The sequence below is a fragment of the Bemisia tabaci genome, chromosome 1 (genome assembly GCF_918797505.1).
Source record: "Bemisia tabaci chromosome 1, PGI_BMITA_v3".
Classification (NCBI taxonomy): Eukaryota; Metazoa; Arthropoda; class Insecta; order Hemiptera; family Aleyrodidae; genus Bemisia; species Bemisia tabaci.
Window position 1 is genome coordinate 87,336,822 of NC_092793.1, and position 25,219 is coordinate 87,362,040.

Consider the following 25,219-nt stretch of genomic DNA (forward strand, 5'->3'; position numbering starts at 1 on the left):
CGTCCATTACATGGTTGGATTGCTCGTAAAATTCTGAGCTAAATCATATATAATTGTTATATACAATTTTTATTTTTTCCCTCTTTTTCCTTTTTGAAGCGAAGTCCAATTTTTATTTATAACGTCGTATCTCGAACTGTAAATTTGCTGCTATTTGACCGATTTTTTTAAACGAGGCCTCTTTTTACTCGTGTTTTAAAGGAGAGTAACGAAACACTTGCTAAAAAAATGTTACACAACTTTCAACTAATTTTGGTTTTTTCTAGCGGGAGGGTGAAATTGTAAATTACGCGTAAGTAATTAGGGTTCGATTGTGGCTCGGCTCGGCATTGTCCCCGAACTCGAGACTCGATTCGGGCCGGGGTGTCGCTGTTGCCAGTGTTTGCAAGAAATACCCGCGGCTCAGGGATCATCGTTCGTGGGCCCTAGTATAGTGAGAGCAAGGGAGTTGATAAGTTCTTTTGCTTCGGATCCGATGAGGTTAAGGAAAATGGCCTTCTGAACCTCTTCGGATTTCTCGGTGATTTCGGCGCCAAGAGCGTAGTTTCTCCATCGTCTTTTGAACTTTTCCCAATTCTCTTTAATATTATCATTGATTTCCAGTGGTTCTGGCTTTGTAAGAAATTCCATTGTACCGTCCGAACAATGATTACCTTGCAATTAGTGAAAGTTGATAACGACACAGATTATCATGAACTTAGAAGAAATTGACCCATGTGTAATTGTGAAATTAAAATTCGAACTTAATCGATATACTAAAAGTCATTTTCGAACTTAATCGATACACTAAAATTGAACATTTTTAGCGAAATTACATGTCTTGCACTTGAATTCACTTAAATACCGAGCGCGAGGCCATGGTTGAATTTAGGCCTTTTGTGCCGGTTCACGACGCGCACCTCCGTATTTTTCGCTGCGCTTCGTTGAATCCCCGTTTACATCCTCGTCGCCATGTTTGGTGTGGGTAATATCTGAATAAGTGAACACTCGGTTAAAACGATATTCATATTTATTATAAAATAAAAAGGGAATGAACACGACACGGTAACACTGGTATCACGACATGATGATCGGCTGACGCCATGACGAATGTGGTCACCTGACCCTCTGAGGGCAGTGTTGCCAACCTGTGCTGGGTAACCAACCCAGGATATCCAACAGTTCTATGTCCGTTTCTTCAGCTGCCGAACTTCACATCCGCCCTGTTGAAATACTTTTAACTACAGCGTTGTAAACTCTCCTCTTATCTTTCGAAATTCGCTGATTTCAGAGAATGGAGATGTTGTATGTGTGAGGGATTTGCGATTTGACCATTGATTCTTATGTAAAAGTTCGCGAGAAACACGATGGTGCCACTAGTTTTCTCTGAAATCATCTCCCAAGTTCAAAAAAAGCTCTCAAAGTGAGTCCAAAATGGAGGGGATATCCCACCCTACCCTGAGAGTCCACCTCTACATCAAAACAAACTCTCCATGCAAAGATAGGGAGAAAATACATTAGCAGGGTTGCCGTGTTTTTAGTTTTGGAGTCCCCAAATGAAGTGGCAGCCCTATCAATGTATTTGCTCCCTATCTTTGCATGGAGAGATTGTTTTGATGTAGAGGTGAACTCTCAGGGTAGGGTGGGATATCCCCTCCATTTTGGCCTCACTTTGAGAGCTTTTGTTGAGCTCGGGAGATGATTTCAGAGATAACCTGTGGCACCATCATGTTTCTCGCGAACTGTTACATAAGAATCAATGGTCAAATTGCAAATCCCTCACACATGCAACATCTCCATTCCAGTTGACATTGCCGTAGCCTTCCTTGCTGCTATTATAATAGCTTGATCTGTCTTTCCATCGTGGGTCAACCACACTCCCAAGTATTTATAATCTGTGCAGCCTCTGATCCGCTATCAATCCTCCATCTCAATGCTTTGCTGATCACCTCAGCTGCTGAGAGTCAGTTTCTCAGATTTGGATGTAGGTTCTGTGGACCCCCTATGGACATGGAAGGATTCTCATGGACCCCTAGTAGTTTTAGGTTAAAAAACAAGGTGACAACTTAACCAATCATGAAATTAAATTTCCCCATCATTCAACTGATCCCAGAGAACAGCTGACGCAATTTTCAGGTTGTTTGGTGAACTTCGGTGGTGTTGGCGCCGATTTGTGTATCCTAACCTCAAAAACCGGTCATTACTCCAATTCGCAAAGGGTTTTGCCGACTGGCGACTTGGACGGTCAACCGTTGGAATTCGGCGATTTACCCCGAATCTCCACCGCGGCGGTGCGTTTTCGGGGGTTCGGCACTCTCAACGTTGTGACGGACCGCCGCCATATTTGTTTACGAAACTAAGCCTACCGATCGCATGCCCAAGCATCGTGTGCTGATCGATTATAGTATAATAATTCAAAATTAATTTAATCGTTTCAGTCGTCCATTTTAGCCTCAATAAGCTAAGCTCACCGTTACGCGAACGTAAGTATTTGTTTACTTTTTGCAACTGTTTCACTCCACTTGTACATTGTACCAATGTCTTCATGGAGTGGGTTTTCCACCGGAATTTACGTATAAAAGTCTCCAAACGTCTCTGGTTACCTAATTGGTATGAATATCTAGTATTCTCAAATTTAAATGTAGTAGCGCTGCTTGATTTTGTAACTTTTAACTTCGAAGTTGTTTGTGATACCTCTTCGTAGATGCATCAAAGGTAACACCGGCCTCTTGCCGTAATGTGTCAATATTTGCGAAAGACGTCGAACATCCAACAAATTCCATTGCTCTCAGCAGTATAAACCATTATTTCAGTAATTTCCAGACCAAGTGCAAATAACTGAGAGGATAAATGCATAAATATCTCTTGACGCTTGCTGCCTGTTGGGCTGATTGTTTTATTGGTGTTGGGGTCAGAACAAAGCTGAATCAATGGCTTTTCTAGTTCAGAGGTAAGGAATTTATCTCAAGAGAATAATTTGATTCTGTTGTGCAGCCTCTCATAACACAGCCAGACCTAAAGTCCACATGCTTCTTTTAAGGTCAGAAAGGTCTTTAAGGTCTTTAAAGAAGTCAATATAAGTGAAAACTTTTTTTCGGGCCCTCAGCTACTTTATCTGCAAAGTGAAATCTACATTTTAACCATTCATGCTAGATATTCCAGAGAAATTGGTCAGTGATGAGTCTAAGTGTGTAGACTCTGATGGAAAATCCACCGGACAATGACGCTGGTGTTTTGAAGACAGTTACAAAAAAAAACAAATGTTTGCAAATGCGTAACAGACAAGTATCGAAATCTGAAGTCTACCATAAACGTACGACTTAACGTAGATTTGAAAGATTAGATTGAATGATTAAATGTAGCTGTGCCATTTCAGCTGGACCCGGGAAATCTAACTGGAGAGGTCTTGTGCCTGCGGGGAGGGAGTTGGGCGCTGCTGACACACTTCACAGTGAAATTGACCAAAATTGTCCAAGAAAAATGTTACTACTCTCTCTGAATAAGGGGGAGGGGACAATCCCTATTTGCCTGATGTGTGAGAATTTTCACCCTCATGATAAATTTTAATTTGAAAAAATATGTTCCTCCTAGAGGCCCAACCCCTTCCTTGCTAGCACCATTTACATTTTTCAAGCAGCCTCAGTCTTGATAGCCTGCTGAAAGGGTTCCATAATGAACAGAGATGCAAAATTGCATGTAATTTCATATAAGGTAAAATTTCATGAAAGTATAACTTCTGCAATAGGCTCAGTAGGCCGTGAAATGCGTAGAATCAGAAAATCTCAATATTTAACAAAATAAGAGTCAACTCTTAATTTTATTATAAGATAATTTTATGGGTGGTGTACACTCCTCCTAAGAAATCTGTGTACTTTCATATCATGTTAGATTTCATTTTACATCCCTGATAAGTGATGACAAAAAATCTCTGAAAAGAAGGAATGAATGCTGAGGATGGTCGCTCAAGACTCATTCTTCTGGCTGCTACTTTTTCTCTCCTAGAATGCATTGATAAACGGCGACATTGCAGCTTTTGTCTTAACGGGAGTAAACTTCCTTCATTCGACTATCAGGAATTAATATTAACTTGATAAAAATATTTAAATGTAAATTTTACTTTAGTACGTGGTTGCTTCAAGTCCGCCTAAAGTGTGAATCTTGCCCGCGATCCATAAATTCAAAACACCCGCGCAATATGCGCCGCCATCTTAGTTGTTTACATGAAAACGTTGAGGTGCTCGATCCCCGAACATGCACCGCCGCGGTGGAGATTCGGGGTAAATCGCCGAATTCCAACGGTTGACCGTCCAAGTCGCCAGTCGGAAAGATTCATTCGCAAATGCCGTAACAGCGAATTTCCATACCAGTCGAGTTGCAGCAAGCGCCTATTGCGATCAATAGGCTAGCAAGTGTCGTCGGCTAAAAAAAAAAACCCATAGGTGCCGCAAAGTGTCCATAGGGGATGAATTTCAAGTTTATTTGGAAATTGTTTCATTTTAAAAAACGTAATTGACCAAATTCAAATTTTGCAAATGGGATGTTATTTACATGCATTCTTAAAGATAAAATTGACTCTTCAAAGCCACCTGCAATTAAACCACCCATTAAATGATTTTTTTTCTCCAAACAAGTGCTTAAAGGATCCATAGTAGGGTGGCCCTTATTTTTGACTTTACGGAAATTTAAAGTGCGGAACCCTGCAAATGGTTCCATTTGATAAGAAAGTAATTGGGGAAAAATGTTTCAAAATGCGCCTTAAAGAGCCTAAAGTTGCGAGCTCGGCGCGCCAAGTTGCGTTTTGCCGTCATTCCGCGACTTTTTTCCCCCCTTCAATATGTTGCTACGGCTTAAGGGGTAACACACTTATTAGAGCACTTTACAAGAAAAATAACCCAATTTACCTCGCCCATTTTAATCCGCTCTTTTCTCTCCTTTAAAATGGCCACATCGAGCGATTTTTCGTAACAATCTCCCCGCAAGGTTTGCCTGAATGAGTTTAAATTTTTTGACGAGTCAAAAGCAGAAATTCCTCAGATTCTAGAAGTAGAGTGTCTACAGAATCATTTATTTTAAGCCATAAAAAGAAAACATTGTGTTTAGCTGCTGGAAAACCAAGTCAATTTAAATGTATTTTGGAGCTAAAATAGGCAAATTTGAATTACTGGTATGAAATGCCATCATATCATTGCAAATTAATTCCCTTGATAGCCATAATGTCTAAGTTTCTTATATATGCTTGTTTAAAGTACTCGAGTTTAGACACTAATAACACCAATTTTAGGCATATGGTAAATTTTTGCCTCGTAAAACTACCCCTCAGAGCTGAAAATTGCTCTTTCCCATGGAGCTCTCCAAAAAATGACCGGCTCTTTAAAAACGAAATCCTATAATTTACTAACCACCTTGGGCTGAAAAACTGATTTCCTTGTTTTCTTGTACTAGGTGGAAATAAAAGCGGCTCGGGGTTTGTATTTGCTTTATGCCATGTACTTACACCTCTATCAGTTTGCGGTTCAATTGGATGAAGTATTAATGTTTCAGTTAGCCTCTCAATGAAATCTAAGCCTTATTTCTTGACTTCAAAGATAATGGAACACTTCCAATTCAAAAACCGTGAAGTACGGTTAGAGATTAAACGAAGATCTTTCAGAAAAAAATGTATATATCTAAATCCGTGATCCAAAATTAATTCATGCAGTAAAGGGTTAATCTTTTAATCTTACTCATAAGGAAGATATTTTTCTGTTTTCTGACACGGTGATCGTTGACACCATGCAAAGTTACCATTTTGATCATTGGTTGCAATTTTTTTATGGTGTCCCTGGTGGCTTAGTGGACTCCGTTTTCTTTTTTTCTTCTGGTATCCCATGCAGAAAATCTGATTGAATGATCTGAAAATTTCCCCTGCGAGCTACTAGGGGGTGGGGCCCACGCACCTCTTTTTTTCTGTCTCTCTCTAATTTGGTGCGTGGGCTCCACGGACCGTGGATTCGATGCATCAGTTTTCGAGGGGGATGAGTGCGTGGATCCCACGTAAATCTCAGCGTTACCGGCCCTTTGAGGTGCATTTTAAAATATTTGTTTTCCCATTTTTATTTTTCTCCCGTTATTTTCTCATCTGATGAAACCATTTGCAGGGTTCCGCACTTTAAATTTCTGTAAAGTCAAGAATAAGGGCCCCCCTAGTCCATAGGGACCCCCGACCCTACTGACTTCCATACCCCACTTTCAATACTTTTCTACTAACGTATGCATCATGCATTCAGTGTTCTTGATTATGAGCAATCACCACCTGGTCATCAGCAACTCGGCCGCCATTTTGAAAGTATTTACATTTCAAAAATGTAAAGCAAGCAAGTCAGCAGAGAGCAAGAGAGCAGGATCCTGAGGACGTGCAAATCCAACCATAAACGTTCAGAATACCAAGTTTCCGTCATTTTTCTGGCGCCATTTTGAGTTTATTTTGAATTTTCTAATGAAAGATTTGTTTTTCTCATGCTGAAATACCCCCGAATGCCAAGCTAATGCAAATTCACCGATAAACAGCCTAAATATTCCCTTACCGCTCTAAGTCGCCATTTTGACCGCCGCCATTTTGAGAAAGACAGAATTTTCCGGAAAACTAATGCCAGATTCGTTTTTCTCGTCTAAAAAAACTTTCGAATGAAAGTTTTCGTCCCAATCAGTCAACAAAAACAGAGTTGTTAAATTTCCGTTATTTTGAACTTTGACCGCCCGCCATTTTGTCAGAAATTAAGATTTTGACTTGCGGTTTGGGCCAAAAATTTTCTTTTTCTATCTTCTTTCGATTGATGTGTCACAAGGAGGGGGGGGGGTCGCCTTTTGAAAAAACATTTGTGGCCCACAGTCCCTCCCCACTGGGGAGAGGGGGCAAAAGTAGCAAATATTGATTGATGAACATCCCCCAAGTTTCGTTTCAAAATATTAATTAGGTAAAATTTTAAAGGGGGTGGAAGGGACTCTTGGGACACCCTGTAGACTTTTCCACTAGAGTATTGGTACTCCTTGCTGAGCACGTTGATCGATGGCCACGCCGCTGTAGAATAGATCATCGTCTACATAATTCTATAGTGCTTTTTTTGCCCTTTGCCCTATGCCCTGTTTTCTTGGTCTTAGTAAAAACAGCGACATCCACTTCAAGCTTCTGGATTTCCGATATCAGTTCCGGTAGCTTATTCAAAATGCCTTGGACATTCCATGTCCCAAATACCAATTTCCGTTTTCTAAACTTTTGTCGACGTATCTATTAATCACTTTATCATTCCAGCAAAAAAAAAAATGATTGTCTGTGAACTGCTGTTTAAAAACTGTGTAATGCATTTTATTTTGACTAACTTCAACATTTGTCTTTCGGGCAAGTTTTTTAGAATACAGTTTTCAGAATGAATGGAAGGGCAGATGCTTTTTTAAAAATAAAAAAAAAATGACATCGTATTCGACGTCATGACCAAACAGCTTGTCTGGTATGGTCACGTTAACAGGATGACGGAAGAGAGGCTGCCGAAGAAGATACTTCTTCCTGGGAGGAGAGGAAGAGGTCGTCCAGTGAAAGGGTGGCGACGGGGGTTTTGGAGGAATAGGGGTAGCGCCAACTCCCTGATGGGCTCTGGGGAGACAGGGGATTTTGGCTGCTGGGAATCGCACTACGCCAAGAAGCGCTGTCGAAGCGGCCTCTATGTGTGTTTGTTAAAAGGTACAATTTTTCCAAAGCAGAATCATTACAAGACTGGGCCTCATTCCCTTTTTCCCTATAAAAAAAGCCTCATGGAACGAGCTTATACTCCTAGTTTCATCCCAAAAAACCCTATTATATACTTGTAATTTCAATGGGCCTGTTGCAAACTTTTGCCAGAGCAGAATGAAGAGTTGTCTCCCATAGATAGTGCCTCAAAAATCACGATGAGCGCATCGGCAAAGTCTGAAATGCACTCATAAATTCACAATCTGCGTAAGAAATTTGCGTTATTTTGAGCTTCCCGCTTCAAAAACGATACTACTGCACAGGTGAACATTTTGTTAGAGGAGTCGCTCCATCGTCGGCAATATTCATCATGGCCGACGCTTGCGCAGTTCCTCGCGTAATTCGAGGAGAACTCAAGGTCAATTAAGGCGGGCGAGGAAAATATGAACGTAAAAACGCCGATTGTTATCTGGTTTAATCCTGTTTAGGTGTTATCTCGTTCCATCACACGTGTTTTGGCGGACTGGCGTCAACCATGATGAGTATTGCCGCCAATGGAACGACTCCTCTAACAAAATATTCACCTGTACCGTAGTATCGTTTTCGAAGCGGGAAGCTCAAAAAATCGCAAATTTCTTACGCAGATTGTGAAGTTATGAGTGCATTTCAGACTTTGCCGATGCGCTCATCGTGATTTTTGAGGCATTATCTGTAGGAAACAACTCTTAGTTTTGCTCTAGCAAAAGTTTGCAACAGGCCCATTATGCTAGTATCTATTATTATCATGTATCCTTTATTCACTTAATTATTACATTAAGGTATGAATCAGGCACACTTCCCGCAGGCCTAAACAATAGGCCTTAGCAGTAAGGGATGGGTGAGGGGTAAAAACACAGTGCCTAACAAAGCAGACTTCTTGGCTAGTACTAGTGAATGCTTCCCAGGGATTTTGTTCCTCAGTTTAGTCCAGTCTTTGGAAACTGCTCCAGTAGCTCCTATCACAAAAGGTATACTCTGGTGTTGGTCTTCCACATTCTGCTGATTTCGATTTATAAGTCTTTATATTTTAGTTTCTTCTCAGCTTCCTTCTTTGAGATGTTCCTGTCTGCTGGAATAGACGCGCCTATCAGCAGACATGTTTGCCCCTTCCTACGTAGGATGATGACCGGTCTGTTTGCCTCAACAGTTCCATCGGCTCTGACAGGGTAGTTCCACAGGATTGTTGTCTCTCCACCTCTGGTTGTTGCAGTGTCTTTTGGTGTATGTTCATACCATTCATCTGCGTTGACTTCCATTCCATATTCTTTGCAGAGACTGTAGTGAAGTTGGGTGCACACTCTGTCGTGTCTCTCGATGCAGTCCTTTTGAGCTAGAATTTGGCAACCTGATGTAATGTGCCCAATTGTTTCTTCAACTGATGGCAGATTCTGCATTTACTATATCCATGTTTTTTGTGGATTTGCCGCTCCCAGTACCTTGTGTTTAAGGCTTGATCTTTTGCCGCTACAATAAGGCTCTCTGTTTCTGCCTTTAGTACTCCTTTACTGAGCCGCACGGTTGAGAGGTTACTCTCAATATAGTCATTTTCTAGCATCAGTGGATACTACCCGTACATTCTCTTTCCTTTCCATTTGGTTTTGATGCTTCCTGAGATTTTCTTTTTGATTTTTTGCTTCCTGCTGTTCTTAGAGGCCAATTCAAAGTTGTCTCCGAGCTCAATCTCAAATTTTATTATTATTATTCACTTTTGTTCCAGAGAATTTTATGATGTAAGCCCCGATCTCCCAAAGAATTGTTTGTTAACAAGATGTCTTATGGGAAAAAAGAAAAATATTTACTTTACCTCACCAGCAATCAAAGACTTGGTTGAAAGTAATCATGATAGAATTAAGGTAAGTTCTCTCTTCAAAAAATTAATATTTATGTTTCAAGGATCCTCTGCAAAATTCTTCACTGTAGAAAATATTATCCTATACTATCAATCCTATCCTATTCTATCAACTAGCAGAAAGCCTGTGACTGAAGTCACGGGTCTAGATGCTTCACACAAAATTATTTATTTAACAAGAAGGATTAATTCCTTAGAATTTACTGGGGCATTAGGTCGATATTGTTTCTGGGATGATACCATTATTCGGCCACATGGGAGCCTGATTTGCCTGAGTGTGCATGCTATTTCACGACGATACAGCTATTCGACCATGCAAATTGGACAATGTAGATAGACAACTCAAACAACACAATATTTAATCTTTATCCTTCTTTAAAAAAGTCAAAATATAAATTTCAAGTATGAATTTTTTTAAAATTTTATGCTTTACACTTTTATTACCATCGTTAAATCGTATTTTCAGTTTACAATTTTTAGACAGCCCAAAATCGTTGAAAGTCTGAAATCTTCAGAGAAATCATTTTTGAAATTAATTCTTTTAAACACGCTATTCAGTTCTGCCTGATGAAAAATGGAAAACGACCATTTTATTCGGTTTGAAAATTTTATCACGTTTCTAAAAAGTGTATAAGTTGCATTTTGGTAGAAAACTAACTTATCAAAATTGCTGGAAACAGAAAAAACAGCTGAATTTATTTTAGAATATTAACTTCATGCTCTTGAATCATTCGTCTCATAATGAGGTCATAAAAGATAAAAAAAGGTAAAAAGGATGGATATGCTCGTGTAAAATTTAACGCGCTTTTCAGTGATGTCATTGTTTTAACCCTAGACCAATTATTTAGGGCCAAAATTATTTAGAAACACGATAAATCGCTAACTCTGGAGATTTTGCCGGTTGTTGTTTTTAGATGGTATAATTCGGAAGAGAAAAACTATAATAAGTCTAAGGTTTGAATATGATTCCTCACCAAAATTTTATGATCCTTATAATTGATCTCTACCAAGTTTTTTGTTTGACGCTTAATTTTTGAGCCACAAAAGAAAAACTGTATGTAGGTCCTGTATGAAAACCGCTGTAAGCCGTTATTTTGAGAAACTGCGATTTGACCACTTTCCCGATGGAATTTTTTGGTTAACTTTTTTCCTGTCTTATTGGGTACCTAGAAACTCTATATACCAAAGGAAAAACTTATGCTAATTAGTCCGAGGTAAAAAGCTAAAACTGGACTAATACATAGTAATTCAGAGCCTCTGTTGTTTCTTTCATTTCAGATAATAAATACAGGAGTTAAAACTTTTGTGCGCTGTGATTACAAGAAAGTTTGTGATTTCCGGCTATCTCAAGAGGTAATTATTTTTTAATTTTGTTTTACCATTGATGATGTATGATAATTTTTTTTCTTGGGGCGTGTGTTTATTTCGGTGTGGGGTGTGGGGTGTGTGAGGGTGTGAGGGTGAGGGTGTGTGTGTGTGATAGTGTGTGTTTCGGGATGTGTGTAATGGTGTGTGTGTTTCGGGGTTGTGTGTGTGCATATGAGTGATATGGATAATAATCATTGCAATCACATACTAATGTGTCATTTATTTTGTTGAGCACAGTGTGAAATGCTTCCACAATAATATTAATATATTAATAGAAGAAAAATATTGAGAAAGGACGGGGAGAGTGTTATTCATTTAATTTTAGTAGTAGAAACCCTCTGCGACTCTTTTTACTGCATTAAAGTCCTATTTAGTGTTAATTTCTACTTCTTGTCTTTGAGACTTATGACGCCTCCTAAACTTTACGACGGGTGACTTTGCCATTAAACTTCCATCCTTTAAAATAACTGATTCTACCTCTAACACCCGTGCGGTCAAGGGGTCACTTTGACTGCTAGGCGGTATATAGGCTGTACCCAGACAATGGTTCATGGACCTTGTTTTCGAGTACTATTATTAAAGATATGGATTTGTGGTCTCAGAAGGCCTCTAGAGTGCAATTCACTAACTGAATCAGGATTTTACATCATCACTCAACTCAATCTTCGACTCTCTAGTAAATCTGGAAAAGAAATTGTTTGTTGGCAATTTTACCTGTTAAATAAGTTGATGATCTCTTTATAAATCTCATATTTTATCATGAAGTTTCAAAATTTCCCCTTTGATATTTGTTCATAAGGCCAAATTTAGTGCCTGAAATTCTTACAAGACACTCTGCAAACTATAGACAAAAGCCATCGATAATTCAAGTAAATATATTGATCAGTTTTCCAATTAATAAAATAAAGTAGGATAGAAAGTCTGCTGCACTGCAGGCCTACAGGAGCTCCAAGTTCAGGAATTTGCAACAAAAATGCGGCATGGCCTGATGTAGTTATTTGACCGCATTTAGGTGCTCTAGGCAGACGCAATATCGCTAGCATTCTTATGTCATTATGCTGCCATAAAAAATCTACGTATCGCTATCATCATCCATGGCTGCAAGGCAGTTACGATTCTTGAAAGTTGGTACCTAACCCTGTCTTTCCGCCGTTGAAATCCTTTAAGAATATCGATTTTAGGCGAGGCAATCTTCCTCACAAAGAATTGATTGTTTTACACACATTTAAATGAAGGAAATACAGTGTTGTCAACTTTCAAGAATCAGCACTGCTTCTAGACTACAAGATCACTATAGGCACTGTACACCTAAACAGAAGAATTCTGCTGTCAAATGCTCTCATGACAGTAAAAAATGAAGCCACTCATTTTTCTTTCTCTCAACATTCAGCAGCGCAAGCTCAAGCCATGCTTGATGCCTCCTACTTGTGACCCTTGAAAAATCTGTTACCGTCAAACGGGGCTACTTGGGACGATTTTAGCACAAAAAAGCTTCTCCAAAACGAACCATACATTATTTTGCCAAACTTTTTTGTGCTAAAGGTAGTTCGTTGGTACGCATATCGAATTTTAAAGGAAAAAAAAAATGTATGCCCCCCCCTTATATTTTTTTTTTTCGATTTTCGACTGTCCCAAGTTACCCCGATACTCGGGGTAACTTGGGACACGAATGAAAATCAAGTGTTTGGCCCATGTTAGGCTCTTTCAGGGCAACATGGGACAGTAAACTGAATTTTTAAAAAAGTAAATTGAACATTTATCTATAAAATAATACAATTTTGGTAAATTTGAACAAGTCTTTTAAAGAATTAAGTAGGAAACAAAAATGGCATGACAGCCTTGAGGAACTTAAAGCTAATATTGAGGTCAAAACGTTTCAAAGTTATCAACTAAGAGGCACCTATGGCAGTTTGAGTAGGTAGGTACCAACCTTTAGTAGGTAAGTAAAGGTATGCATTAAGAAAAGTATTCTTTCAAAAAATTGCGAACATGTCTGTTAAGGGTTGATTTCGGAATTCCAAATTTTGTTGACGTCTTACCTCTTACGCAGAGAAGCACCCTTTCGAATTGCTTTGACAGCTTTCTTCAATGAGTTCTGTGAGAAGTCTCTGTATGCCGAGAGCCTGGTTTTCTTTTGTACGTCCGGACCATGTTTCTTGTAAAATCACGAAATACCTGTCATAAACAGATCAGTACCTACTTAACTGATAAAAACCTGAATATAACCCAGGAAATCTCTTATCTCAAAAGCACTGCCAATAGGTCCTCCCTCTTAGTCTGTAATGCAAGGTAGAATTGGAAAACATGGAAACGATATCACTGAAAAGGAGAAAATAGGGTGTCCCATGTTACCCAGCGATTCCTAGTTTTTTGGTTTTTTGGAAATTTTGGGGATGAAAACGAAAATTTTTGTAAAACTGAAGCAGACCCCATCAACAGAGGCACATTTGTGACTTACTCACATATAAGAAGTTTGCATGTGGTGGAAAGGTACTGAGATCCCCAGGAAAGTATAACGGTGTTCAAATATGACGAAAAAAAATATTAAAGAGACAAATATTTTTTTTTAAATACTTATTTGGGTTTCAAAATTCTTCTTGGTCATGAACAGCCATGCCGGAGTAATGTAGAATGAGGTTATGGCATCAGAAGAACAAAAATAAACATTACAAGGCTACCACACACAACAACGCGAAAATTCCCTCGAGTGTCCCATGTTAGCCTGTAGTCCCAAGTAGCCCCGTTTGACGGTACTACGAACACTGTAATTTTGAATTTATTATATTCTTGTTCTACGATACCACTAAAAAGTTTAATTTGGTTGAAGCAATATTAATTTCAAAGTGATGATCAGTAGTTTTGTGATATATATGGACAATTGGGAGGAAAGGAACGAGGGCAAGAACACAAAGCATAAGAGATCGAATCAGATGTATTCAAGGAATGACAGGAGGGAACAGACCTTACGCGACCACATATGGTCGCGCCTCACAATTTAGCGTGTATACAACCTGCAATACAAGGATGTAACAGTTCTTCCCCCTAAAAAAAGAAATGCTATAATCAAAAAGAATGAGGTAGTATCACACTGGATATCTTTCAGGACAGCTGGAAATCTTCCAGGGTGGCTGGAGTTTACTCAGGTCTGTCAGGACGTTGTGCAGGAACAGCTTGGGGTGAAGACGGTAATTGCTGAGGTGGAGTTCCAAGTGAGCGAGATAAAACCCGACTAGAGGGTTGCGGTTGGAGTAGAGTTTGAACGGTTGATCCTCTTCCTCTACCAAACGAGGGCCTTGGCGGAGCTGGATGATCACTGTTAGTTAGGTCCACCAGGGTTGGTTTTATTGGAGGAGATTCAAGGTTAGGAGTTGAGGCACAAGCAGCTGATAGGCTTTTGATGCATAAGAAGTTGAAGCATGACTTGACTTATGAGAAGTTGAAGCATGAGGGCTTGAATTATGAGACGTTGAAGTAAAAGGTAGATTATCAGTGGTTTGACGTCCTGTGAAGTTCGTGTCAGATTGTTTGAGTGCTACTGGATACATAGCTGGAATTTCGAATCTAAAGAAAACTTTTCTTAAGAAGATTGGGGTCATTAGATATGCCTTTGATATCAGCGTAAATTTGAAAGCGTTCAAGATATTGCGTACATTTTTCCTTTTCCTTGTCGAATTTCTCGAAATTAAGGATACAGGAGCCTATGCGGCGGTTATGTTACCAGATCCAGTACCAAGTATAGGTGATACAGGATTGATGGTGATGTTGTTCAAGGATGCCTTGACCACTTGCATGATAGTTTCGAATTGTTTAGCATTCATGTGGACGAGTTGTAGCGCAAAATTTGAATATTGAGAGGAAAAAACGAGAAGGTCAGACGAAGGTCATCATGAAATTCACGCGATCCTTATTAGCAACATGGAACAGTCCTGTCCATTATGCCATTGTCAGTGGCCAGGTTAGGCCCGGCACGCCATGCTATTAATTTCACGCAACGCGTAAATCGAAACTGCCAAGAGCAACGAAAATCGGAAAGTGCACGCACACTACATGATTTTACTTTCAAGTCCTCGTCGCCATTGATATAAATGGAAAATCCGGAGGAAAAGAACGAGGGCAAGAACACGAGGCGTAAGAGATCGAATCAGATGTATTCAAGGAACAGTGTTCCCGGGTGCTCCTTGTACGAGATCCGTACGCTCTACCGCTCTCCGTGCTACTATTGGCTGAGCGTCATTCTGTGACGTCACGCGCACGGATATTTTAAGATAGGGAAGCGTTTTTCCCATAAGGTTTTTGTCCGTACGCGGTCCGTGTCGGTATAGGGAATGTCCGCGCGGCACGGATAAATCCGTACGCCTGGCATCACTGTCAAGGAATAACAGGCGGGGACAGACCTCGCCCTACAACCTAGTTTGTATGCAACCTGCAATACAAGGATATAACATTTTGTCAAAGACAAATCAGGAGAACTTGTACCTCAGTTGCAATGTTTGGAAATTCTCGCTTTTTATTAAAATCTTCTCAAGGAGAAGAACTCAACTGTATCACCTTAACTTTTCTAATAGTGTTCTTTACACAGGGTAAAAAATTTGCAAAGTTTTTTCTTTTCTTTTAAATAGTGTAAACTCGTTTCCAATTTATTAAGTCAAGTATGAACTGGAAGTCTGCAGAGTTACAAACCGAGATAAAAATGTGTCCTTTTGCACCTTAAAAGTTTTGAAGTCGTAATAAATTTCAGTCAGCTTTCCAATCTCATGTACAATGGGTTTGTTGCATGTGTGGGGAATTTGAGTTTAAAATGTGTACCAGTAGAACTTTTCGAGGTAGAAACTATGGCAACGTTTTAAAAGTTCGAAATCGAGTCTTAAGGCCCCAAAAATTCCAGTAAAGTTCCATCAAATTCGATTCGGCAAAGAACAATTCTCATTGGCGGCCTAAGAGTTTTGTGGGATTCACCGGATAACACGTCTCAAGGTTGAGGGTCCGATTCCGACCGCCATAATCTGTATTTGTATCTTGGCCATGTGTTCATAGTGTGGAGATGTACTGGTTAACTGTCTTCAAGTGCTCATTTATCCATTAATTAATCCCAATTTTTGTCTAGAATCATGCCCACAGTCGTCGTTGATGAATTTTGGAAAGGAGATGAAAGAAATCTTTAAGTTTTTTGTTATAAATAAAGAAAATGTCGAAATTCTTGTTTTACCTCAATGAAAATTTATAATTTGACTTCAACCAGGGCCTGCCTAGCATTGCTCCTTTTATCGGGCCACGGCGAAGAATTCGAATCGCAAAATCAGATCTATTACTCATGCTTGAATGTGACCCGAAATCTCCTCCTCAATTTGAAACATTGGATGCAGCAACTCAAGAGAACATCAAAGATGTAGGTGAGTTAATTGTCGCGAGAATAATCTTACTAATGCTGCAAGAAAGGGGGAAAAAGGAAAAAAGAGCAAATAAACCTGCGCTCAATGTTGTATTTCACTATTGGGTGACTAGGCAAGGTTTGAACTGGAAGAAAATTTCACATGACTCCTCTTCAAAATCTTAAATAGGCAGGGTGTCTAGCATCAGGAAAAACCGGAAAATATCAGGAATTTTGGCCGATCAGGAAAATCGGAAAAATCGGACGTTTTATCAGGAATTTTTCTTACGCGAATCTCTTCAGCGGAGAAAGTCTTACTGCTTTTTGCTTACCGTGCCTGGAGTTGAGAAAAATCAAGAAAATGTCAGGAATTTTCAAAATGAAAAAATCAGGAATTTTTTATAAAATATCAGGAAAAATCAGGATTTTTCAAAATTAAAAAACACTAGACACCCTGATAGAATCCGACCCTCACAACTTGAATTTCGAAAAATTAACTCCTGAACGTGTTATTAACAAGTGTTTTTGACAGAGATCAAATGGAAGCTAGATCATACAAATGAAGGCTTTTGTGTTTTTGCTGTTTATCCACTGCCACTTGTAAACACCTTTAATCTTATTTAAGAGTTGATTTCCAGACTTCCCGTTGTGTGATTCGTTTTTCTGGTGAAATTCTAAGGAGGAAATGTATCATGTTGTGCTGCAACTCCTACTTTGTCAATGTCTAGTTACCCATTGTAATACATGAGGAATCAATGTCATCCCATACATCCGTTGGAAAATTGTGGCATTGTTATTATCTCACAGTCCTGTTTTTATCCTGTAAGGACAAAGTATAAAGTTCCTGCATCTTATTCCAGAGACTGCTAACCCCAGGATTAAGAGTTTGCTCCATCTGCAGTCAAAATCTAGCCCTTCATGGAAATTCTTCATCTTTTCAGGTAATGAAGGGCATGTTTTGGGATGCCCGAGTGAGTTCGAATTTTACACCCAAGGGAGGTGGGGATTATAACTTCTGAACGTTTAATTCAACTAAACTTCAACTAAACTCTCTAAAAATTTTATAGGAAATGAGAAGCTCCATACCTCTTCCTTTCCTTTAGATTTGGTATTGTGGGTTTTTTTTTTAATAACTGGATTTCATTTCATTCTGTATTTCTGTTATTAATTAATGGAAAGCAAATTTTCTCTTCTTTTAGACGTAGGTTGCTGCTTGCTTGAATATCGGAGTGAGGAACTAAATTTAGACCTGACAGGCTGGCGAGGAAAGTGCTCACTGAAAGTTTACATTCCGTCATCTGATGTTGTTCATTATATTAGGCTTTTGGGAGGTGATGTGTCCAAGTACGGTAAGCAACAAAGATTTGGTCCTGTAATGGTTCAAGCGGCCTTGAACGCCCAAGAATACTCTTTATTTTTTCAAACTTTCTGACGTCTTATATTTTTTGCCTTTTGAAAAACATACTTAAAGTACTTCATTGGATTTTACCCTGCTTTCAAAAATTAATCGTGCTAATATTTTCTTACCAATTAAGCTCAGTTTAGTTTTTCTCAACTCTGAGATCAATGCCAATGGATGAACATCAGAAAAATTGTTTGTTGTTTCTTAGCAGTCCACCATTCAACTAGTAATGCTTAATGTCACTCAACCTCAGTAATTGAGTCATGAGCTCTATGCTCATTATCAGCTACCCATCATTACAAGTTGTATGATCCTTGCACCTTGCTTGTGCAAACATAAAATTAAAACACCTTCACATCACAATCAGAATGTCGACGGTGTAAGTCAGCAATCACATAACTCGTTTGCGGTGTCTGAAAATCTCCGCCTCTAAGTTACCGAGTTATGTGATTCCCGACTTACACCGTCGATGTGCCTATGACAGTGGATTAGTGCTGATTTAGATTTTGGTCTTGTTTGATCTAAACTTCAGCACTTTGATATAATCATAAAAAATTCTCTAGACTACACAAGAGTATGTTTTGAAGGCATTTAAAAGGGTCAGGGAGTAATTTTCCCAATCCTTTATCTTCTGAACAGAAAGAGATAAACCCAACCGGTAGAAAAATCTGTGTAAGTCATACATTCAGACTTAAAATCAGCCCAAGGTTTTAAAGGTTGGTCAAAGTATTAGCAAAAACACTCAATTTCACCGGCCAGGGAGAGTCTAGTCTTGCTGCCCTTGATTGGGAAAATTCCCATACCAGCCGATAGCTTATGAAAATTTATCAACCATCAATTGTTTTTGTTTGGCAAATGGACCCCAGCCTCTTCCCAAATATCATAAAAAATCAAAAGTCAAATCTGAACAGGATCCAAGCGCAATTTAGAGGGGTGATTAAACGCTGCCACTTGTTATTAAGTCCAATTAACGATTTAAACTCCTGTCATACTCAACAAAGGCTAAATGGTTAGCAGCGATGTCATTAACATGGCTGACTTATGGATGGGGTTTTGGATCCGTGCAGTTGAGTCTCATTTAAACTTTCCTTCCCATTTCCTCCCACCCCTGAGATTCTATCTCAACTAAATTCTCCTTCCTCACCTTTGTTGCTTCTCCCCCTCTTTTTCGCATTCCTCCCCTTTCCCACCATCCACCACTCTCTCTGATGTACTTGAAAAATTAACATTTTTTATTGATATTTCAAAGGACGTCCTTGCAGTTTGATCTTCTTTCGAGGGTATGACCAACAGTACTACTTTTTAAAAGTTAAGTAAAAATTCATGTTAGTCTATAAATCAATACGTGCAGCGGGAGGAAGTAAGAGAGGGGGAGGAGTGCAAAATATGGAAATGAAAAACAAGAAGGAAAAGTCAAGAGAGCTTTCTTTTCAGCTAAACCCAGAAGAGTAGGAGATATTGGCAAGTAGACTTGACTGCGCGGATTCAAACCTACATTCATACATCAGCCATGCCAACGCAAGCACAGCCTTCGGAATGTCCAGTACAAATATGTTACTACGTGATTTTTTAATTTCTGTCAAAAATTTGACATCTGAGTGGATACTTCAAACGGCTATACTCAGTTCAATGCGCAACAGGAGGTAAACATAAGCTGTACATGTAGGTCTTGGCAGAAAAAATCTCATTCTCTTGCTAACCATCAGACCAAAAATGTTGAGCCAATAGACTGCTACTAGAGGGCTACGCCCCCTGGCCGCTACGCGGCCCAACCCACTGAAGGCGCTTCACGCCATCAATGGGCCGCTTCGCGGCCCTACTTTTACCCTCCTAGCAGTGTTAGTTTTATTTTTCCCCTAAAAAATTATGATATGAGGTATACTTTAATTTTAAACTTTACTTAAAATTACTTTAAAATTAAAAGGACGCGTTTTGGAATGACTGCTTGATGAAATATTGCAGTAAAACAATGAATAATGATAGTGAGGTAATAATTAGGACTTCATGAGTCGGGGATCGAACCTACACCGAGTCCATAGTGGACGCATATGACGTCTTGGACGACTCGGCCACCGCTCGGCATGTGATTGCCGGCGCAAATCTTGTGTAGATAAAGTGTACAGCTGATGCGCAGGCTACACAGCTACTGCGCAACCTCCTCAACCACTGCGCATCCTCCCGCGCATAGCGGTAGCAGTATCGGAGCATTCTGTAAACTCACTCACTTTTATAACGTGATTTTAAAAAAACCTGGGTCCTTTTTCCAAAATCTGTTTACAGCGGGCTCATCTAGGGCCTATTACCTGTCGATTTACGCAAAAATCATGGAAATCGGCCCGGTAGAACGCTCAAACGAACTATGACAAGAAGTATAAATTTACATTGTTTAAATGGGAGAATTCGCAACTTTACCACGTAATATAAAAAAACCTGGGCCATATTTTGAAAATCTGAAAGGAGTTGGCTTATCTAGAGACAATTGCCCGTCGATAGCCGCAAAAATCATGAAAATCGGCCCGGTAGAACGCTGGAACTAAGCGTTACCAGTTTCGCAAAATTAGGAGGTCCTGGAGCTTATAGTATAGATAGTGACTATATCATTCGATATAAAATCAAACTCTTGGTTCAAACCAAAACAAACTAATATAACCTCATAAACGAATTCTTTAGGGGATAATTGCGTTAATTTATCAAAATTTAATCATTGACCAGTCATAAATCAATCAAAGACTCATTGAACATGAGAACTTTTGATTGTAAGACACACTTGGATGCATTTTACCACCATGTTGCAAAGAGCTCAAATCAGAAAAGCTTTGTGTTTGTTCACATCTTAACCAAGGGTTTGATACCATATCGAATGACAAAGCCACTAAATCTGTTTATTCACCAATTTAAAGCTGAAAAGAGGATTTTATTAAATCAACTTTTTTGCTGCTTTTGCTTTAGAGGAAAAACTTGGGTGGGTTTGCTGGTGCACTGTGAGGTTGGCATTAGGTGAAGGGAAATTACGGTGGTTAAATTTAGTTTTCTCACGGACACCGTCACCAATTTTAAAAAATGTGGGCTTGTTACAAAGCTGAGAGTATGCCTGACACGAACTTAGGTGTTTAATTTTTCTATCTTCAAATATCTAACACGGAACTTTATTGCACTAATTATCCTTGCGCTTTGGATATTAGACTATGGTCTCTTTGCTATCTTCCATTTTCTTGGCAAAACAAGATAAATTTCTTTCATTTTCAGCATTTGATAAATTCAAGAAAGAGCCTGCTGAAAAGGATGGCGCAGTTATTGACACCAATTTAACCTCAGAAGGTCACATGGAAGTGGTTGAATACAAAGTCCCAGTGGAAAAGGAACGATCCGGAGCAACTGATGAGAGCAACAATGGGGAATGAAAAAACCAGTGGATGTCGTTGGAAATGAGTTTTGAAAAATTTATGATTGTGATAATTGAAATATTGGGTGAGTTATGGAAGTTTGTAATATTTTGTGATTTAAAAAAGAATGGGTCTTAAACGTTTCAAAACCACATTGAGTTTTTTTTGCTTAAAAGTTCAAACTCACATTGCCGATCTGTAAAATGAAATATCGAGGTCCTTGTCTTTCGATTATAATGTAATGACAATGAAACTTGTTTATTCAAAGTCACAAATAAAGAAACATTTTTAAGAAGTGTTGCTTCCTCCCTATACCGAGGCCTGGCGAGAGGGTCACTAGCACCATAGAGTACAGAGTGTGTTTCTTCCTCGTTTCTCAAGCTCTAACTTTCATGTTCAGTTTTCTTAACAGAACTTTCATGATGAATGTGATAAAGTTGATGAAAAATAAATGTGTAAATTATTTTGGGTCAATTTTCATGCCAAAAGAGCTTGGCTGATGAAATTTAAGTATTTGGGTCCTTTTTTAAGTTTTACTTCAAAATATCCAATGAATGTTCAAGCTTGCAAATAAAAAAGTGGTTTCTGTTCTCCAGTATTCATTGCAATGTACCGATTGGTTTAATTTATGTACACATTTTCCCCCGTTTTGTTGAATTACCCTTCAAAAAGGACAGTAAAATCCTTTCTCCATAATTCAAATTTTTCATGCCATGTTTTAAACAAACCAGAAACCTCTAACTCCTTCTTTTCTCTTATTCCCCCTCCCCATTTCCCTACAATTATGAATTTTCAGTGAAAGTCGAATCTTGTTGATGTCATGACCTTCTTAAAGTTTTAATTACCTCCAGGATCAATTAAAATAATGGCCGGCTTTAATCGTTGGTTCATCGAAAGTTGTATACATTCAACTATAAAGGAAACCCTGGGTATGTGTGATGAGAGTAAGGATGTGCAGAAACCTTACTGGTCGGACAAAGAGGTGGAAGAAGGAATTGACGAGAAGCGTAGAAAGTGTCATGCTAACTGGCTTCCAGGACTGCAGACACTCGTATAGGAAAGCTCAGGCCAGGGTTCGTCGTTTAATGACCAGGAAGAAAAACGAGTCGTAGGAGAACAACTGCTAAAGGATTGACACATACCTGGAGGGAAAGAAGAGCGCTGAAAGCTGGAAGCTGATCAAATGTCTGAGAAGGGACGTAAAACGGGACATTTTATCTCCAATAAAAATCTCACAGCTTGAAGAACATTTAAGTAAATTATTAACGGAAGGACGACCAGAGTTTCAAATGGGGAATGCTGAAAATATAGTCGAGGATCACTCAATAAAAATTCAAGTAGATGAGGTGGTCACAGCAATCAGAGTTTAGAGGAATGGAAGAGCTCCTGGGCCAGGGAACATTCCAGCCGAGTTAATGAAATGTGGGACTGGCAAATTGGTTAATCATCTTAGGGATTTGCTGCTAAAGTGTAAAAAGTCCTGGAAGAATGGAAAGAAGCCTGGATAACAGCGTCTCATTTAGGCCTTGTCTCCACGGGACGTTTTCATGGGATTTGTCCCAAGTTCGAATCGCAGGAATGAAACTTCTGGGATTTTTCCCAGTTACCGTCTCCACGGGACGGGGCTCATTACAGTCCTGCAACTAGTTTGAGCGGGAAGATAAAGTAGTTAAAGTCGCGTATTTGATCGGGATTATAATAATAAATGCACTCAATTGACAATTAGACACATTATTTTAACTAAACAAACATTAAAAATGTAGTGATGAATAAAATATCGCACAATGGGCCTGTTGCATGCAAGAGATACAGCCGCGCGAATAGACTTTATAGAGGTTAAATGACACGAAAATTACGATGGTCACATTAAAAAAGTCTGAAATACACTCCTTACTGCGCAATCCGCGTTGTTAGGAACGCGTTTTTTCAAATTTCCCGCGTCTGGGGGCAGTTTTCTAATCACCGGAAACGAGCAAACGGCGGGCTCGGTGATTTCCGGAAGATGTCGAGTCGTTGTTGTTGTTGTTGTTGTTATTTTTTCCTTCAGTTTGTTTACAAACCCAACGTGATCTCTTATAGTGGTCCATATACGCTTTATGCAGTAACCAAATCGATCAACTTTTAAATATCCAACGCAATCCTTCTACATTTCATTTCACGATATCACGAGCTCCGATTTTTAGGTTATGTTGTCAGTTTTAGTTGATCGGAAATAGCCGCGAGTTGCCGTTTATTGTTTCCGTTAGAAAACTGCCCCCAGACGCGGGAAATTTGAAAAAGCGCGTTCCTAACAACGCGGATTGCGCAGTAAGGAGTGTATTTCAGACTTTTTTAATGTGACCATCGTAATTTTCGTGTCATTTAACCACTAAAAAGTCTATTCGCACGGCTGTATCTCTTGCATGCAACAGGCCCATTCTTTTTCACTTCTTCTTCTTCTCTCAGTGGGTCCTAGGGGTACAAGTACCATACTTGGTACTGGGAAGAATATTGATTAACTCAATATTTTTCCCAACTTCGTAAGTGGGATTTTTCCCTGAGACAAATCTCGTGAAACGGCTCGTGGAGACAAGGCTTAAAAGGGAAGGAAAGATGACTCGGAACTACAAAGGGTTAGCGGTAACAGGAACAAAAAGTAAAATTTAGTAAAGGACTAATTGGAGCAGTCGAACAATTTTAATGGGGGGCTTTTTCCAGAATCAAGTGTCAAGGTAGGCCTTTAGAGCGTTTTTATGTCACCAAGGGGCTTAAGAAGGGTTGTTCCGGCACACTTTCTTTTCCATTCCTTCTAGTCCAGGCAATAAAGGATTTTGCCTTGTAAAACTTAGGTGAAATCAGGTTAGGATTGTTTCCTATGTAATTTTTCACGCTAAATCCGAATTTTTGGTTTCCCGACATATTTCGAAATTTTGCGAAAGAACAAATTTATTTCACAAGAATGGCGAAAAACCATGGAAAATCGCGATTTAACGAGTTTTCAGAGCTCGCAACGATTCCAGCACTCTCCCTAATGAACCTATGGAAAAAACATTTGGATCATATTAATATGAAATTTTATCAGCTTTAATTTTGGAAATAACTATTTCCTCGATATATCGCACTAGAAAAGATATACATATCTGGGGAAAACCGTGGAAAAACGTGATTTTTCCCGGTTAGAACAAGGTAAATATGTTGGGAAACCAAAAATTCGGATTCAGCGTAAAAAATTACTGCGGCAATAATCATAACCTGATTCCACCTAAGTTTTGCAAGGTAAGCCCCTGTTCTATCCTTTATTGCCTGGACTATTCAGAGCGTGCTCTAGATTTATCTTAAATAGAGTCGGTGACAGACAATAGGGTGTCCCACTTTGAGGGTCACCTCCGAATTTTGATGATGGTACCCTCCAAATCGTTGACCCCACTCATAAAAATAAGATTGCACTAAAGAAAAAAATTCTAAAAAAATTTTTAAGGGTTGCGCACGGCCAAAAACTACCCCCCGGAATAGGGCAAAATGCAGAATTTTGCCCATTTTGACGATTTTTTTAAACAACATTGTAATTGAGCTAGGGTTCTGAAAATTTCACAGTACGAGCATATGTTAGGGTACTTTTAAGAAAAAATTTTGTTCGTGTCATCATGCGTTCCCAATTTTTGCTAAAAATCCTCAAAATCGGCTAAAAACGCGATAATTTCAAGATTTTGTATTTTTGTCTCATGACGATTTTTTCAGCTGACAAAGTTAAATTAATCATGAAACGTACCATTGATTGCATCTTTATACTCATTTTGACCAAAATTCATACTTTACTTTATTAACCCCTCCCCCTTTCCCTTCTTTATAACCGTAAATTCAGCGTTTCCTAAGTTGCGATAGGTGCATGTGATTTTTTTCTTTTTTCCATTAAAGATAATACTTTTATTCATATTCTTCCATTTTAAATGTCGACGTAATGTTTCATTAAAATGGTACTAACTTAAATACAATGAGAGAGCATGATGTGAACTTGTTTTTTAAAAAAAAAAAATGATAACTTGTATTTTCGAAAAAAAAAAATTAATTTTACTAAAATAAATGGGAATGGACTAAAGCGCCAAACAATTAGAAACAGCATCATTCCTTTCTTCTAAAATACTTTCACAGA

General features: G+C 39.0%; 1 protein-coding gene across 1 annotated transcript in view; it reads left to right on the forward strand.

Moving 5' to 3' along the window:
* LOC109032920 (tRNA (cytosine(34)-C(5))-methyltransferase Nsun2) overlaps nt 1-21,702 on the forward strand; it is a 59,629-nt gene extending 37,927 nt beyond the window's left edge. Inside the window, 5 exon segments of the mRNA XM_019045268.2 lie at nt 9,438-9,573; nt 10,848-10,922; nt 16,177-16,327; nt 17,505-17,654; nt 20,954-21,702. Coding sequence (XP_018900813.2) covers nt 9,438-9,573; nt 10,848-10,922; nt 16,177-16,327; nt 17,505-17,654; nt 20,954-21,108 — 667 coding nt within the window. The 3' untranslated portion in view covers nt 21,109-21,702.
* The last annotated feature ends 3,517 nt before the right edge of the window (nt 21,703-25,219 follow it).